The 19070-nt window shown below is 43.7% G+C and overlaps 1 protein-coding gene across 1 annotated transcript in view; it reads right to left on the bottom strand.

Annotated features, from left to right (window-relative positions):
• The window catches only part of LOC308125596 (partitioning defective 3 homolog), a gene marked incomplete at its 5' end in the record, with an annotated part of 413756 nt that overhangs the window by 3539 nt on the left and 391147 nt on the right, over positions 1-19070 (bottom strand). The window contains 2 exons of the mRNA XM_080489471.1: positions 4997-5124; positions 16614-16734. Coding sequence (XP_080345597.1) covers positions 4997-5124; positions 16614-16734 — 249 coding nt within the window. The remainder of the gene's footprint in view (positions 1-4996; positions 5125-16613; positions 16735-19070) is intronic.

The raw sequence follows: 19070 nt of genomic DNA, 5'->3' as shown, positions 1-19070 counted from the left end.
AGCACACCACACAGACACTAAGAACAAGTCCCTGGAATGTTGTTGTAGCGCTGAAACAGCTTAAATCAACTCAGACATGTCCGCTTGGACTTGGATACCATTTAAAACTCCAAGTTCTCTATATTTGGATTTGCAGTTTGCCGGTGCAGCTTCGATGTCAGAGAAGCAACAGGCGAGGTTCAGCGAGCACAAGATCTTTGTGCAGCTGGTTTTCCTTCAGCAAACTTTTCGCTCCTCGTCTCGACGACTCGATGACACAAGCGGCTCACTTTTCAGCAACGTGGTGAAAGCAACTTCTTACGTCCTCCAATAAATAACCCACCGCTGCTGTGAGGAAGCGAGGAAACACAGCGACTCTGGAAAACCATTAGAGCCCAGCGGTGTAAGTGCTGCGGTGATAACAAGTAGAGCTTCTAAACCTTGCTCCTGGGAGCCAACATGCGGCGCAAACATAAAAAAAAAAATAAAAAAAAATGTTTTTCTTGGCTTTTAGTCCAGCTTTATTTTGTGAAACAAACTTTTTGTAAGGATCCCATAATTACTGCGTCCCTAATGAAAGCTTCTTGTGGTCCCTGACTGTAGCTCCACCGTCCACATGGACACATAATCAATATGTTGTGTATGAGGCAGGCTGATGCATGCATTCTCTTCTCATGCGACGTGACAGTTTACTCAAGTCTCCCGTCTCTCGCCCGGGGAAAAGTCAGGTCCAAAACAAACAAAAAAAAAAGAAGAAAAGAAGGCGAGGCCCGTTGATATGAATTCCTCTCATAATCTCATCGCGTCTTTAAGCAACCAGCTGCATCATCTCAGTCTTGATGCTTAAACGCGGCCAAGGCCACGGATACAGACGGTTTTCTAGTGAAAACAGAAAACTGTTGAAAACTCTGTTGCATTTTAGAGTCAGCACTGGAAACGGAAGTTTTTGAAAATGAGTCACCAGGAGGAACAATGCAACTTCATTTTCTGTCCATCCAAACATCCATGGACTGTTAGTTTTTTAAATAAATTTTATTTTTAGTTTAGTTTGATGTCATTCATTTTCACAGTAAAAAACAAACAATATATTGCTTCTCCCCATTCCTTTTCAAATAACTAAGTATACATTATTATTACAATTCATGAGTAATATGATTGGTGTATTAATAATATTAATATTGGATTTATTTACCATGTTTTGGTCTCTGTGCTCATATTTTTGTTGGTACTAACAGGTTGTATCATTGTCTTTGAATTGCATTTTTATTGTTTTTTTTAAATGTTCAAAATAAAGACAGGTACCATACCATGTCATACCAGATCAAACAAACGTTTTCAAATTCCATAATGAAAGGGAGAGCAGAAGGAAGATAAACTTAGACACTCTGCCTTTTGTTAATATTTATCATGTATTGTTCTCTGCGTGCATGCGTGGAGTTTCAATACCAAAACAAACAACAGCTCCAACCAGTGGCCTGGCAGGCTCACTACATCATTTTCAGCATTTCTGCCCTTTCCGTGTAAAAGAACATCGTTTTCAAAACCTTTTCAGTAATGAAAAATCAACACATTCTTACTTGAAAGGTTGTCATGTCATGGGGTTCATCAGTTGCAACGTTGCTTGCTTCTACGCGTGTGGCATAAAGCGCCCGGGCTCGATGGGCTTCACGACGCAAACACTCTGGGTCTCGTGCCGCTGCGTGTGAGAACCAGGCGAAATGGCGAAGGGGCAGACGTAGGGACCGACTGCGAGGCGAGCCCCACCACATGCTCTGTATCGGGGCTCACGCTGTCTGAGCGGGCCGCCACGCGTTTACACCCAGCCAGCACCGCTCGGTAGGGAGCGAGCCGCTTGTTCTTGCATGAGGCTGCGATCTGCGGTGCTTTGAGGTGATCGTCAAGGTTTTGTGTTTTTTTTGTGACGAGTCTTCGGTTGCAGCCGAGGAAGAGGGCGGACGTGGCATTGTTCCACAGGAATGTAATCGTGATTGATGCTTCGGGACGGAGGGGGGGGGAATCGAGTTCTCTTATCACCTCTGCTCCCGTGACCAGAATAAGTCACAAAGTAGATTAGCTCCATTTTAGGGGAGGGAGAGGATGGGAGAGTACATCATGCCAAAGAGTGGGGTAAATTTAGAATGACAGAAAATAACAAACAAAGCCAGGAAGTTGGCTCGTGAAGAAATCTGCGGCTGCTGTGTGTTTCTTTAGAAACAGCTGGGAAGAATCAGCGTTTATGAGGAGGAGGCTTGGATTCACACACACACACACACACACACACACACACACACACACACACACACACACACACACACACACACACACACACACACACACACACACACACACACACACACACACACACACACACACACACTCGTGAAAAGCCCCTAATGCATCCAATGGGTGATGAAACATTCGGTCCCATATTGTGGGAATAAACTACAAACTGGGAATAATGTTTTCTTTATATGGTAGAAGAGGAATTCTGACAGCGGATTGGGTGGAGGGGAGCGCTACTGGCAGGCCACAGCTAAGAACCTTATCTTATAAGTGTGTGTGTGTGTGTGTGTGTGTGTGTGTGTGTGTGTGTTTCTGCGTGCAACTGACTCTTACAGGCTAATCAGCGGTCTCTCCTTCCTACTAAAACACTCGTCCCTCTCGTGGCCCCTCTCTTACTCGCCCTTCCCTGCCTGTCACCGCTAATCCCGCTCTGACAACAGGCCTTCATTAGTGCTCCTCCAATCCTCACATCCCAGACAGCCGGCTAAGCCCGGCCGTCATCAGATAACCAGCTAGCGGGCCTTCTTCTGGAACCTCTTTAGGTTTTTTTTTCCCGGGTTTTTTATCCATGAGAGGGAATGCCCCCCCTCTTCTTTTCTTTTTTGCTCAGACTTCCTGTTTGGAAGAGGAGCGACGGGATGAGGAGGCTCGCGGTTGGAGTTTTAGGTAATTGCGGTTATTAATTGGGGAACATGGCTCCTTTAAGGGGGAGACGTGGTCGAGACTGTGAGAATCCATCGGCGCCATTTACACAAAGAGAAAAGGCATCATTTTGGCATTCCCAAACAAGTTTCTTGTTTATACGGCAACATTTTGAAAATGATGTCCATTCACACGGAAACAACAAAAAAATGCTGAAAAAACTGTCAAACACACATCACACTAATTAATTGAAAGCTGATGATTGCACTCTACACATTGACAAAAAAAAACCCACATTCTGGTAATTCTTCATTCTGGTAAGTGGAAAAGTATAATTTTTGTTTCAGAAACGTTTTGCATTTACACAGACACGTTTTGAAAGCAATGTATTTAGTATATAGGGCCACTAGTGGGCGCTGTTGGCCGGTTTTGTAATGAAACCACACACACACACACACACACACGGAGAATAATATGTGACAGACATTCGTACAGAGACAGTCGTATGAACAGACGATGAAGTTGGATTGGGATTACAGAGACTCTCAACTATTAAACTACCAAGGCCCAGGAGAAAGTGGACTGGGACTCATGACACGACGAAGGCCGCCATTGCTGTAATTGTCCATCAACTGAGCATGTGCAGAAGAACGATTTACTCCAATCGTGGTGGGCATGCGCAGCGGCGGTGTTTTCTGGGTTCTCAAGAAGCCGCACTAACTGAGCTCAAAGACGCTACGAGATTATTAGAGGAATCATATCAAAGGCCTCGCCTGCTCTTCTTTCTTTGTTTTTAGCCAAACTTTCCCCGAGCGACAGACGAGGCCTGGAGGCAACTGTCACGGCGCATGAGACTTCAGGAGATAACACCTCGGAGGGGAATGCATACATCAGCCTGCCTCATGCACAACACATTGATTATGTGTCCATGTGGACGGTGGATCTATAGTCATGGACAGGAACATGTTTTAATCGACTGCTTGGAGGGAGAAAAAAAAAAAAAAAAGGAAAAAGAAAAGGAGGGAGGAGGATGACGATGAAGGAATGATTGCTGTTTGTGCAGCCTGAAACACAGGAGAGTTCACTTCAGCCAAGAAAATGAAAAGACCACACACACGCTCAAATCCAATATACACATGCACACACACACACACACACACACACACACACACACACACACACACACACACACACACACACACACACACACACACACACACACACACACACACACACACACACACACACACACACACACACACACACACCCTACGTGTTCTTTCTTTGTTTAAACTGGCACTGAGTGAAACTTAAATAAATTTTCGGACATATTGTACGTTTCATAATACTAAGAGGCTTAGCAGATTGTTTTCAATGTGGAAATATTTAACAATAATGTTTATTTTAAAGCAAATTTTAAATCCCGCCTGTCAGTCACCGAACGGACAGAGAGAGTGTCCCGGAGGGGGGGGGGGGGGGACTTTCTTTTTTTTTAAGTATGTAAAGCCTGAAATGTGGAATTTCTCTTCCTCTGGTGTGGGTGGTGGATTCAGAGCGATGGTAAAGGGTGCAGACGGAGATACCGATCGCGTCTCGCGCACCACGGCCTCGAGACGAAAGACACGTTGAGCTTCACTGGCATCTCGTCGGGAGCACGGAGGAGATAAAGTGCAACTGAAGCTGCGGGAGGCGAGAGAAAATCCCTTTCAAAAAGCCGATATTCTAGCTGTTGGTCGTTAAAAGGCGAGTGCGTTTGAGGCTGGGGGACAAAGTCGCCACTCGCCCTGTGGGCGGGGGGGGGGGTCGTCGTCGACTTAATGAAGTTGAATATCAGCTGGGCAATTCTGAGCGATCACATTAAATGATTTCACACAAAGAATCGTTTCTGCAGATGAGTTGAGACGGGCGTCGTGGCGTCTGACTTTGAGGGTTAGTATGAGAGATACGGAAACAAAGCAAAGAGTTAAAAGGATTAAAAGAAGAGAATATGTGGAGAAGTAAATCAGAAAAGTCAGACGGGTGGGTCGAGAAAGGGCAGGAGGAACGTGACGAATCGTGAGGAGGAAGAGGAGGAAGAGGAAGGCCGTCTCACCGCGGCAGCGAGTTGTACTGTCTCTGGGCCTGATGGAAGCCATCTTGATCGTCCGGCGGCTGGTTCTGGGATTGACCGTCCACCGTGACTGAATGCCGCCCGCTCGCCGTCTCCGTCCCGTTGCTCACCTGTCGCACCAACGAAGACAAATCGCGATGAGACGACTCTAAATGTAGACAATACTATATACTAGCAGGGATGATCTTACACAGGGGTGTCAAACATGAGGCCTGGCGGCCAAAACAAGGCCGCGAGTGGCTCCAATCCGACCAAACCACCAAGAAAATTGAATTTTTTTTTTCAAAGAAACACATTAAAAAAATACAAAAAACATTTACTAAGAGTAGCAGACAGAACACAACACTGAAGCTGAAGATGAGATATCTGCACGAAAGCTAATAGCATTAGCCTCAAAGCCACGGTGTCAGAGTTGGTTTGTAAAAGAATGCATAATGTAAAGGCTTTAGAAGTTATTTAGACATTTTGCACCAGAAGATTTCACTAAAATGGGCTTTATGTTGAGATTGTAGTAATTTTCTGCAGTGATTGTTTTTTTGTTTTTTTGGGGGTGAAAATATCAATATTTTCATCTTGTATACTGCGCCACAACAAGGAAAAACATTGAAGTTTAAATTGAAAAGTTATATTGGCACTATTTTACCAGTCTGGCCCTCTCAGAATGGAGTTGACTGTATGTGGCCCGCGAATAAAAATGTATTTGACACCCTTGATTTGATGTTTTTGAATCAAGCAAGGCAATATATTATAATTTAAAAATCAAATTTGATTATTGGGATTCCATATTGTTGGGAACTAAGCACAATACATGCATTTTTGTGTGATGACAACTGTGATATTATTATTATTATTATTATTATTATTATTATTGAACAAAGGAAATCAACTGTCTACATCAAAAACGGCTGAGTTCGGCTACATGATGACTGTTGAGAAGAATAATTTAAACACGTATTAATCAAGCTGGCTAACAAGCAACTAATGCCTGAATCAGGAAAAGAAAAATCTCATAACTGCAACGATCAATGAAAAATCCATACATTATATCACAATACTTCATGTTTGCGGACTCGCACACAAAACGCGTGTTTCGGTGGTGGAACATGCTCTGATCAGCGCCGCGGGAGCGTTGACGGTGTGAAGTCTCCGGTGTATTGAGCTTTCCTTGGGGAGCAGCCAGTGGAAAGGTGTGATTCCGGGATGATTGTGAGAAATGCTGCTGTGTCGGAGGATTCATGAGAGAAGACGCGCCCTCGCCTCGCAGCGTGAACATCATCGGTTCAAGTCCAAACATCTTTCTGTTCCTATGGGATTTCCTCGGGGAGTACTGCGGCTTTTCCTGGCGCGGCCCAAGAACTGAAGCTGTTTGGAGTTGACGCCACTCTTACAGGTGTGGATTTCTCTCTTTAAGCACATTTACGCTGCAAGTCGTGATGCTCAGGTCACATTGCATTCCCTTCCTAAATGTGATTTTTTTATCAAGTGACCCAGATCTGATTCTCGCGTTCACACTTGCCTACAACGCCTGAGACATTGAGCGTACATGAACTGTTTTCAAACTTCATGCTGCTTCTAAACCAAGTGTTAATTGACCCAAAGCTTTTGTCTTTGCCAGGAGGTGAACTAGCAACTTGTCCAGGGCGTATCTGCATCGTCTGGTGGTTGAGTAAAAGTAAAAGTAAAAGTTAAAGTAAATTTAAAAAAAATAAAGTAGGATAGAGAACAGATGGATGGATTAACTTTTGAGAGTAGAAAACAATGGACGGACGGCCTTGATTGGATTGCGTCAACGTGTTTTTGGTCATAATTAGAACTTAATCAACCTTCAAAGGGTTTTGTTAATCTAGTTGCACATAAAATAGCTTCCTACAGCTTTTTTTTTTGTTGTAACTGGTGGAATACACAATGAGTGCACAACATCTCACAATCTGTAAAAATACACCATGAACCAAACGTCAGTGTGGAGAAAAAAAGAAAAGCAATATACATCGATGTGGACAGAATGTGAGTATGTGGCTGATGAAGAATTAGCCACACCTGAAAGTGCATCTGGACGACCGAGGCAGACGTGTGCTTTTTTTTGTTCCGCTTTCATGAAGCAATTTCATGAAAGAACTCAAGTATAATTCTCTTTTCTCTTCAGTTGACTGGGATCTTTCTCGACGGGACTCATCACACGCAGCAGGTTTCCTCTCTTTTACGTGTTTTCTGTCTCATCTCAGACATGAGAGGAATGGCTTCTCGTGGCGTCAGGTCACGGGACCAAATGCACGTTTTGAGGGTGTGAATGATCAGTTTGGGCCAGCTGATCTCAGAGTGTCACGGACATCAGCCGACAGACACAAGAGGAAGAGGCTGGCGTCGCTGAATGCTGGCTGGGAGCAGGCTCATTGCTTCTGCTGGCAAGGCAGATAGAATTTGGCTTAGGAAAAGATTTCCTCAAAGAGACAAGGAGATAGAACGACTTGTTTCAGACAAATGTTGGACCGTCATGACAACATTAATCAGAGGAAGTTACCGTGTTAGAATTCCCAAAATCGACGCAGCAGGCCGCATTTAGGCTCCATTCCCATTAAGGTTTCAAGTAAAAACACATTGTTTCTGTAATTTTCATGTTGGGCCACTAGTAGCAGCTGTTTAAAAGATAAATAATGAAACCACACACACACTATACACATTAACGATGGGAGTACACGGACATTCGTATGAACAGATGGAGACGGAGTAAGTGTTTTTGAAAAGTTTTGTTTTCCCCATTTTCACTCATTTCCACAGTGAAAAATTCCCCCATGTGAGCTGTTTTCAAAAAAGTTGTGTTTTTAGGGGTACTATCCATTTTTTTCAACACTTTCACATGATCTTGTTGGTCCAAAAACATTTTATTCAAAGTTTATTGATTTTCCTCCATTCAGAATCTGCTGTGTCTGTGTGAGCTGCACTGGCTCCGCCCACACATGCCCATCTTGGGAAGAGGAGGAAGTACTTCCTCTCGTGGTGCCTTGTGCCAGAGCCGGGATGCCTAAATCTGGGAGGAGTCAAAAGAAGGGCCGACCTTCATTGGGATTGGCTAAACCCCCGATGACACTATATAGGGTTTGATTTCTGACTGGCTGGTTGGAGCAACACACTTTTTAAAACCTGAAACAAGCCAGGGAGAGAGAGGACAGACTTTCTTCCCTTCTGGGGCGACGTTCCAGGTATGGGGACGATTATTACTGTTGGAAAACTTTTCGAAAGTGAATTTTGCATCACATGACCCCTTTAAGTTGTTGAACTTCCATGAAGGTTTATAAATCAGTCCTGGTCATTTCCAGCTGCTGTTGACGGATAACTTGTGTATCAGCTGGAGTGGAAGTCCCCGCCCTCATTAAGTACATGTTGCATCAATTTGGTGCTTCGATAGAAAAAAAAAAACACGCCACCGGTGTGCAGATCACATCAAATATAGATGAGTACCACCCGATTCTGCTTGTGCTTCTGCTGTGTGATCATCGGCGTGGTTGACATGGAGACGTCATCTCCCTCAACACGGGCGCACCGCTAACGAGCTCGCAGATGAAAGAACATGACAAGCCAATTAAACCGAAGGGAGCCGACAAGGTGTCGCATGTGCTGCTTGACCAAGTGTCGAAACGCTCACGAGGCTTAGACGGCCGCGTGGCGGGCAGCCGGATGGTGTGCACACGTTAAGGAAAAAGAAAGTATTTTACTGGCTGGCTGAGTTTCAAAACTAAACGGCACCTTGAAGGTTTGAGTGCTGATGATGGAGGGACAGCATGTGATAGATCGAACTGATGGAGGTAAAATCACCTTGTGGTGGCAAAATGGCTGCTTTCCTTCTCGGTTGGACAGCTGTAATAACAGTGCAATTACATTTCACTCAGTGTCAATAGCGAGTCTTTTTCTCCGGGCTCCGCGACTCCTAAAAACATAATGGTTTTCCACGCGGGTGAAGAGAATTGGCCTCACATGCTTCGGGTTTCCGTGCAATAACATGTTTCCAAAGTGTTTGGGCGCATTAAAAGCCAAATTATTTTACTGGAACCAGACGTCGCGGCGAGAAAATAGTTAGTCACGCAGGCCCAAAGTTTGTCGACGCGGCGAGGAATCCGGAGGTGCCTCGGTCTGAAACGGCTCGAGCTGGGTGACGCCATGCCAGCGAGAAACGCATGAGAAATAGCCAGGAGAGAAAATCAGTCAGCGTAATGGCATTATCCAGGGAAGGAGAATCGGATTATTCCATGTTAGGCCTGGAATACAACGCCGTATAAAACATGGCATTTGTTGAAATCAAATCAAAGAGACGTCCGTGTTTGTTTTTTATCCAATAATGTGAAAAATGATGTCAATACGGCACGCTCTTCTCTCCAGCCCTCCCCTCCGTTTCCTCAGTGGTGTGACAGACAAAGAGGAAATAAAAAAAAAAAAAAAAAAAGATTTGTCCACCTGTTCAAACAGAGGAGGCGGGAGGGGCGACGCAATTATGAAAATTATTTGCAGCTATCAAAAATCAGTGAGGAGGAAGGCAGCTGGGTGAGAGCTGAGCCTTTTAAAGTTCAAGAACCAAAAGCAAGACGGCCCAAGGTGTTAGATTTCTCGGTTCAAAGCCGGTCAGATGTCCGAGCAGGGCGCCGCTGTGACAGGTCAGCGCCAACATCTGGCTCTGACGCCCACACGCCTCCTCGCGATGCCGCCTTCGCGGAACGGACTTCAAGAGAGCAGCCGTCCACAAACACACATGTGGAAGACATTTACGTTGCTAACGGGCGGTGAGGAGAGCGAGAGAGGTAAAGCGAGAGAATGGCAGCGAAGCGCCACATGCTGACACGAACCCCTGGTGGGATAATGATTCTCTCTTAAAGTCAACGCGCCGGCCCAATTCGGCCAATTGATTATACGTGAGCCCGGGTCCATTTGTGGAAAATTCCAGGTAAATTTCCAGAAGAAGTTAAGTTGGGGAATTTTGGAAATAGGGGTTATAATCGATCGCCCTGCATTAAATGTCATTGTATTGGTCAGGATTATACTAAAATACATATTTTCCCAACTATATATAAGTTCCCTATTAAGAGCTAAACTTCCATTTAGTAAATTCCTGCTTTACTCCCGTTTATTTGCATAAATTCCCATTTATTGGGAAATGCCTAGAATTTTGCAACCATGAAAAGTAGAATTTACTAATTATAGTCATTTTCATTTTAAACCTTCAATAGCATTTTCCCCCATTTATGGTGGTTTTAGCTACTTTTCCCAGTTTGTATTTATTTATTTTTTTAATATAAATCCCTTTTTGGCCAAAAGTTCAGAGTCGGGTCTAAATATAAGCTGAGCGAAATAAACACTTTGTTTATTTACAAAATAAAAGCAGACTCCTGGCCTCAGTGCGTCATTGCGCCTCAGTTTGTACACAAACTTTGATTAAAACGTGTTTGACTTCAGTCGGATTTTGTCGCCGCGCTGGTATTTTCTACCACGACACCAAACAACACGCATATTTTCCATACTGGATAACTTTACAATGTATATTATCCTGCAGCAAAACGTTCATGACATCTGCTTCACCCAGCTGTGTGCCGGGCTAAATGCGCTTGTGGGATAATTGTGGTATTTTACTTGATGTGAGTGCGCGGTGGCTTATAAATTAGAAGTCGCTGGAACAGTGGCGAGAATTCCTCTGTTGCACAGACCGAGGACTTGGACGTTGTGACGGCCGCACATCCTGTGTTTGGTTCGCTGAACGCCGTTCGTCCGTGCTGCGGTCGTATTTATATCGAGCTGCGCCGAGGTTTGTTTGGAAGCTGTTTTTTTTTTTTTTCTTCTTTTATCGGTGTTGTTTGCTGCTCAGAGAGGTTTGGACAGCAAATACGCAATAAACCAGCCAAACTTGGTTGTTCTTGTCGTCAATTCAGACATTTAGTAGAGGACAATCACCTCCATGTGTCCAAGACGTTTAATGAGACATGAAAACCTCCAAACAACAGAGGCGACTGGCTGCTGTTCAGAGGATGTTCAGATGTTTTGCAGACTTTCAGACAGGAATTATGAAGCGAAACATCTCACGTTTGATTTATTGTCCACTGGACATTGTTCTTTCTTTCTTCGGCTTGTTTGACACGACATTATTTCAAGTGAAAAATGCCTCGTTTTGCGTTTACAATGAAACTTTACAACAAAGTTGGATAGCTAATGACAAGGGGGGGGGGGGGGGGGGGTGTCAAGGGTTTCCCCTTTTCAGTGGCTTCAAACACTGTTGTCGTGTAAACAGACACCCGGAAAACCCAGAAAGTTTTCTGTTTTCACCTGAAAACGTCTTGTAAACGGGCCTTTAGAGACCCCGCCACCTAAAAGCACATTTGCAGAAGCCCAACAAATGTACATGTGTCCTGGTAGCGATAAAAGTCAGAATGAAATGAAAAGAATTTGACAGTAATGAAGGATTTGCAAGCGAACGTTTCCGTGTTTGAGCCGAGGTACCAGCACAGCGCTCACACCGGCGAGTGGGCACGCTCGTTTTGGCGATCCAACGGCACAAATAAATTTTATTGTGAAAGGTCGAGAGAGAGAGAGGGGGGGGGACGACTTTATGATGAACATCTGGAAATCCCCTCTGAGAGGGCAGCGGGGAGCGACGGTGTCAAGGTGGGAGAACACCACACAGGCTTTATTTGTGTGTGTTAAAGTAAAAGTAAAAGTAAAAGTAAAAGTGGATGACTGCCGCTAACGGGGGGAAAAGCTGAAGGTGCTTCCAGTCATTATTCGATTACGCTGGAAGCAGACTTGAGGACTCCAGCAGAGATACTGGAGGTCGGGCTGTGGCAGAAACCTCGTGTCCCCGTACCGGCACTTCATGACCAGAAATGAAGCGTTGCGGTGCGACAGAGTCGTCCTGGTGGGACCTCTTAGCGGGGAGTTTGCATGTTGTCCCTGTCAGCTTCGGTCAGGTGCCGGTTGGATTGTTAATTGGTCACTCCGAGTGTCCTCGAGTGTCTCCGAGTGTCTCTGTTACTGAACGCCCGTCCAGGCTGAACCCTCTATCCAATGTCACCGTCCTGGATTGGCTCAACCGCCATCAAGACGAATGAACAATTCGTTCAGGATTTACAGTTTTTGGAGTGAAATGCTTCAGTCTGAAGTGCTTGATTATGTACTGAAAAAACTGTAATATACAAATAAATGAATAAATAAATAAATCGTGCCAGTTGTGGTTTCCAGACATTTACTGTAGGAAAATATTCCCCAAATGCTTTGATGGTCGCTGTAAATTTTACCCGCTGGGCATCCAGCCACCTCGGTGGTCAGGCGTCTCCACAAGATCAGCGGTGGGAAATGAAAGAGTGTTTTTTTTTTTTTTTTTTTTTTTTTTTTTTAAAGTGCACCACAAAAAAAAAAAAAAGAAAAGAAGAGAAGACCTATATAACAATCATTCGTCTTCTCCATGACTGTATCCCAGGTGCTGCAGGGTGCTGGAGCTAATCCCAGCAGAATCTGGGTGACGGTGGAGTCACAAGACAAACGCAGACGACACACACATATTCACACCGCGATACTGAGTCACCAACCTTTACTGGAATATCTGAACTTTCTCTTGATTAAATTCTTTAAAATGACTTACTGGTTACTAGTGTCTCTACAGATATGATGAGTCAAAGATCAATCAACGAAGTGATGGAGTTACATTATTAACAGTTGAATTTGGAGACATGCTTCTGTTTATTAAGAAGAAAAAAAAAAAAAAGATTAACAGGAAATTGATAGAGTTTCATATAAAATCCAGCCAGGTTGTCACCAATTTAAATTGTTTCTTGACGAGCCCTGCTTATATCACATGACAACGTTTCCAGTTTAAAATGTCTTTCCTTTGCAATTTTGTTTCCGTAAAGTTTTCCAGATCGACACACTGGCCCTGGGAGTCCCACCGTTTTCTGCAGTGTGCATGTGGCTCGGTGAATAAAAGATGAACTTCGGATTCTCCATGGCAACGGGGGCTGCACCGTGCGATGGGAGGGCTCCAGGACGGCTCCTGGGGGAACCTCGAGGGGACACTGTAGAGTCGACGGCTGTTTCCTCTGTTACCAGAGCTGAACGTTTGAGGTCTTAATAGAGGGGCCGCCGCTTCGTTCCACGACGCGTGGCTCATCTGATACGATCGTCGCCACCTACTGGTCGGCGAGCGATTGCGACGTCGGGGTAAAGCCCAGCTGAACGGCTGCTATCTATCTATCTATCTATCTATCTATCTATCTATCTATCTATCTATCTATCTATCTATCTATCTATCTATCTATCTATCTATCCTTGATCAATCTTTCTTCTTCTTCCTTCTGTGTTCTCTCTCATTCTTCTTACTCTCTTTTTCTGGTCTTCATTTCTCCGCATCTCATTCTTTTTTTTGTGTTCTGTCCTTTCTCTTTACATTTCTCACTGATTCTTTTTGTTTCACCTCTAGTTCTTTTCTTTCTCAATTTTCTTCTTTTTCTTTCCAATTTCTTTCATCGTTCATTTGATTGTTTCTTCTTCTTTGTTTTCCTCTGCGTAGAACTCTTTAGTCCTGTTCTTGTTTCTCTTCTGTCGTCTGTGTTTCATCAACCTTTTTTTTGGTTTTCTGTTCTTTCTCAAAGATTCCTTTATTCTTTTTTCATTCATTTTGTTATTTGTTTTCTTTATAAGAATACTTTACCCTCATTGTTTCTTTCTCTTCCTTTGTCATTATTTTGTCCTCTTCTTTCTTACTTTCTTTTCTTTCTCTGTTTTTCTTAATCTTTTTGCTTCTTGCATCATTTGTGTTCCTCTCTCTCGTATGTTTTCGATTGATTCTCTTCCATCTTTTCAGCTCTCAAACATTTTCCTCTCTTTTCCCCATCCTTTCTTTCTTCTCATTTTTTCTGACCATCCCCCTCGTTGCCTCTCTCGTTCAGTTTCTGTCTCCCTGTATTCATCTTTTCCTCCCTTTTCTCGTTGCGCCGTCGGATTTAATGTTTGATGCTTCATTTCCGTCGCACTTTTTATCTTTCGTCTTGCTCTTCATTCCTGACTCATCTCATTTTATAGTCTTTTCCTCCCTCGCTCCCTCCCTCCCTCCCTCCCTCGGTGAATAGAGTGGCTTGCGATGCAGTCGGCTGCTGTCGTGCAGGACGGGCCTCGAGTCCCCCGAGTCCTCCTAATCAGTGTCAGTGTAAAACACGACCGGGCGTCTATCTCGCCTAACAAGCTCCGCCACGGCCGATCCTCCTTCACACGGCGGGAAGGACAAGAAAGAGGAGGAATAAAACAGACTTCTGTCTTCTTACCAGCCCGACAAAGTCAACAATCACAAGCAATTAGGAGCCGAGAGGCTCGGAGAAGACGACTGCTTAGCGCTGAGGAAACGCTTAAGACAGAGAGAGAGAGAGAGAGAGAGAGAGAGAGAGAGAGAGAGAGAGAGAGAGAGAGAGAAATGGGTTTTATTAAGAAAACACTGATAGACGTCCTGTCACTACTTTCAGCAGGACAAACACCCAAAAAAAAAATCCAGAGCAAATAAAGTCTGTCTTCCTCTGCTCTGTTTTTAACCAAACTCACTCAGACGGCAAGAAGAAGAAGAAGAAGAAGAAGAAGAAGAAACAAAACAAAGAGAGGAAGACGTGAGCTGCCACTCCAGAGCCATTACCCCGACAGGGAAAATTGCAGATGTTTAAACTTTCAGGGTTCGACACGGTGACCCACAATTTAGAAAATGGCTCGGCTTGGTGCAACAGTTGGCCGCTTCCCCTCGGCATCAAGGTCGGAGGAGTCAGCGGGATGTCTGTGTTCAGACACGGGGAGGAAAATATACCCTTTATGGCTCAAGATGATGAAAATGAACTTATAAAAACTTTATGTAGCATTTTGGAAGAAAATCCAGAAGGATGTTTGACCTTTATCTATATTTTGAATTTAGCCTTAAAATGTTGCATAAATCTTTCACTTTTTAATTTTTTCCAAATGTTCTAATTTCAATTACTGTACTTTATATATTTTAATATCTTGCAGGGCAATGTACATTATACATGTATTTATATATTCTGTGCAATGCTAACATCATCTCTGCTATTCAATCCAATCATTGTTATTATCCCACTTTTAGATTTTGTGTTGTTTTCTTGTGCGACTCTTTTTTATTTACCATCCAGTCGCTGCTATAAAGGACTCTTTAAAATCTCTGTATATCTTTACACTTTATTTATGAAAGAAAACTCTATTTTTCTTTGTATATTTCCTTTTTTTTTTACATATTCTCAATAATTTAACTTGATCCTTTTTGAAGTCATTTTGACATCGATAGATAAAAATGAAATAAATAAAAGTTTGACCTTATTGAAACATTTTCATATTTACATTTATGAACCTAACCCCAGCATCGTTTATTTTTTTTTTTTAATCCCACCTATTAAGCAACATATTTGCATTTTTAATAAAAGATGAAAGTTTTTTCCACAAATACGACATAATTCTATTTATGTTTTGTAATTTAAAATGTAATCTAAACATTCGGGTTACTTTCTTAACAATTCAACTTTTATTTATTCCCAATCAATGTGTTAGTAAGAATTTCACTTGTGTTTAATTCTATTCTATTCTATTCTGTATTGATTCCAACTTGGCAGCATAAACAGACTGTGAAGTAAAAACTGGAATAAGATACATCTTCCTTCCTTAAACTGTCGATGCAGCTGAACTTTTCATGCACGTGTGAAGAAGCACGAGCTCAAGTGTGACTGAATTAACAAATGAATTAACCTGATTACTTTTTTTTCCAATTACAAAGAATAAATCCCATTGTTATTGTGGACCAATCGAGGAGGACGAGCACCAGCTTAAAGCAACTCATCTCAAATTCTAAATTAAAAAAAAAAATAGAAGAAAGTGTTCATTTAAAAAATTCCCTTTAATCAAGTCTAATGGAAATTAAAATGAAGAGTGCGGCTCGCTGTCGTCGGCCCCCTTCCCCTCTTAGACCATCCCATCAAACCCTCGCCGTGTTCACCGCCATCACTTCTCCAGGCCCCGAAAAGGCCCAGACAGACACGGCTAATTAGCAATTAGCTTCAGGTCAGAGGTCGGAGTCGGATATTTGAAATTAGTCAAAGAATTCTGGCAGCGGTCGGGAATGAAGCCTGAAGTTCTGAGCCACATGCGTCAGAGGGTCTGGCAGTGGGAGAGCGTCTGCCGCCCCAGAAGGATGACGGCATCAGGCGACCGGGGCGCTTCACGCAAACGCTGAATGTTGATGTTGTACTGGGCGTCATGCTGTGTCATATCAATTATAACTCCTCTCAGAAGAAAGATTGTTATTACTGTCAGTCCCCGGGGTGCAGGAATTTACGGCCCTCCTTAATTGGAGTGTGCAGATATATGTTACTGAAGATCCTCCCCGGGGGATTATCGCAAGCGGCAAACCCCATTTATGCTCAGAGTTTCTCTTTTTCATCACATGGAATGAACCAAAAAAATAAGAGAAAATCACCACTGTAATTTTACCTCCTGCTTATCTGATGAAATCAACGGGGGACTGTAGTCAACAAGAGACGAGCAAACAGAATTGTTTGAAGTAACGCAGATAAAGTACTGCAAATAAACTCACCCAGGATTGGTCCAAGCTGTACGTGTGCTGATGTTCCTCGAGGTCGTCCTCCTGCTTGGCCTGCTGGAACTCGTCCCTGAGCCTCTGTATCCGGTCGTGGTTGCTGGGAGCCATCTGACTGCTGAGGGAGAGGGAGAGAGAGAGAGAGAGAGAGAGAGAGAGAGAGAGAGAGAGAGGTTAGCTGAATACATTCACATGGAAATCCTCTGGGAAGCTCCTCGCTGTGAAGCAGCAGCTGCTACATGGCAAAGGTGCTCGGCGCCACCGAAAATGCAACTTGCTCTGACTCTGTGGGAACGGGTGAGAATGCAACTTTTCGAAATAATGCTACTGTGCATTTGCAACACGGCCGCAGCAAACAGTTCTTCTGCACATGCTCAGTAGATGGACAATCAGAACAATGTTTCCTCCAGGGTGTCATGGCAACCAGTCTATATTCTCCTGGGACTTATTAGATTTATAGTCGACAGTCTCCACAATAACAATCCAACTTGCTCGTCTGTCCATGCAAATGTCCGTGTTCTCCCATTGTTAGTGTTTTTACCGTATTGTTGGCTAAGCTCACTCTGTGTGCATGTGTGTGTGTGGCTTCATTCCAAAAACAAAACAAACAGCCAACACTACATCATTTACAGCGTTTCTGCCGTTTCATTCATTGATTTATTTGAATTGGACAGTGCATACCAATGAATAGACAAGCAGTAAATATGGCAGATTGAGCTCAGAGCCTAAAAGTAAAACCATATCTCAGTGTAAACAGACATCGTATATAACATTTCTTAAAATGCAAAATCGATGTATTCTCACTTGGAATGTTGCGCAAACAGAGCCTTAAAATGAAGTAATGTGGGGGCGGTTACACCTGTAGACAATCTTGTAAACAATCTAGATCTTTAAAGTTAAAGGCAATAACGAAACTGCTGCCATCGAATGCACAAACAAGGAATTACTGAAACTTTCCATATTGCATGAAAACAACTAAACGATGTTTGTTTTTTTTCACTTGACATGTCTTGTAAACGGGGCCTACGTCACTTGATAGTATCGACACCTCTGAACGTTATTTGGCGGATCCTTCCATGTGACAGTCGGGACTTCTGTTTGCACCTCTGACCCCCCCCCCCCCCCCCCCCCCGCCCTCCCAAACATCCCAGGAACTGAACGTGTCCCCAGCGTCCCGTTGCGAGTGATGCGTGTCCCTTTTAGACTGCAGAAGAATGCCGGCCTTTTTACGGCACGCAGTCGTTACACACTGTGGAAAACCCTCATTTACATCCCCTTCATTAAGGCGCTTTGAGGGGCCTGTCAATAGGAATCAATAGCCTTCCCTCCGCTTAATCAGCCTCTCCTTTTATCAGCGGCTACAGAGGCAGCACATGACAAAACGCATAATTATGATGAGACAAACCGGCTTGATAATAGGCCCGCTTTTATGCATGCCATGGGGATGAGAGTGGCCAAAGGTTAGGAATTTCTTGCCGGGGAGGAGAAGGGAGGTCGGGGGGGTGGGTTAGGTGCGAGGGCTGTTCCCGGGGACGGCGCCGAGTGCAAAAGAGAAAGGTTAATCAAGAGCATGTGAAAACATGGAAGAGGAGCAAAGTCGGCCAGGACGAAGCGAGCAGCCCCCCCCCCACCCCGTCTGCGCGTCCGCCCCGAGCAGCACTCGCAGGTGGCTCGCACGCCAGCGGTGGAAGTGATTGCCCATTTGGACCCGGAGGATTCCGAGCGCAATTTCCAGTGATAATTGCAGATTAGAACGAGCACATCCTCCTGATGATAATGGGCGCGAGGACGCGCTGCCAATCAAGCTTCATTAAAAGCACAATAAATGGCCGCTCGTACGGGAGGCGCGGTTTATCTTGTTATTCGTACTGCCTGATCAAAATCAATTGTATTAGTTATCCTCCATTTGATTCCTATAGCTTTATATGCGCGGGAGTGCAGGGAGCATACATTAGGCTTTTTATGTGGATGTGGGTAATTAAGTGGCTCGCTGGGGTGTGAGCTGGCTTATGCTTTTAGGGCGCCGGGTGATGGTGGAGTCTTTTTATGACTGTTCATTACAAAATCAATGTTCCTTCTCTATTTGCTTGAGGGTGCTTGAATAGCAAATGTAATTTTGAAATAAATGAAATGACTCAATTGTACTTAATGATAAACAGCTGTAGAAATCGATTAGGTCCATCATTCGTAATACCTTGTATCATATAGTATCGAAGTACAGATACATCGTTACTTGACTCAAGTGGAGCTTTTGGGTACTTGTACTTAACACAAATATTTACTTGCCAACACATATTCTCAGTGGTTACAATTCAATACAAGAAAGAGAAACGTTTTGAATGCAAACTCGTAGGAACATCTTTCAAAGTACTATTTGAATATATTCAAAACGTATGTAGTTTTATTTTTTTTTAAAGAGTTGAACCAAGAGTTTGTTCAAACCTCAATTTTGTG

Source organism: Lipophrys pholis (genome assembly GCF_963383615.2).
Source record: "Lipophrys pholis genome assembly, chromosome: 20".
Lineage (NCBI taxonomy): Eukaryota > Metazoa > Chordata > Actinopteri > Blenniiformes > Blenniidae > Lipophrys > Lipophrys pholis.
Note: the sequence above shows the minus strand (reverse complement) of the source record. Positions and strands in the feature narration are given on the sequence as shown.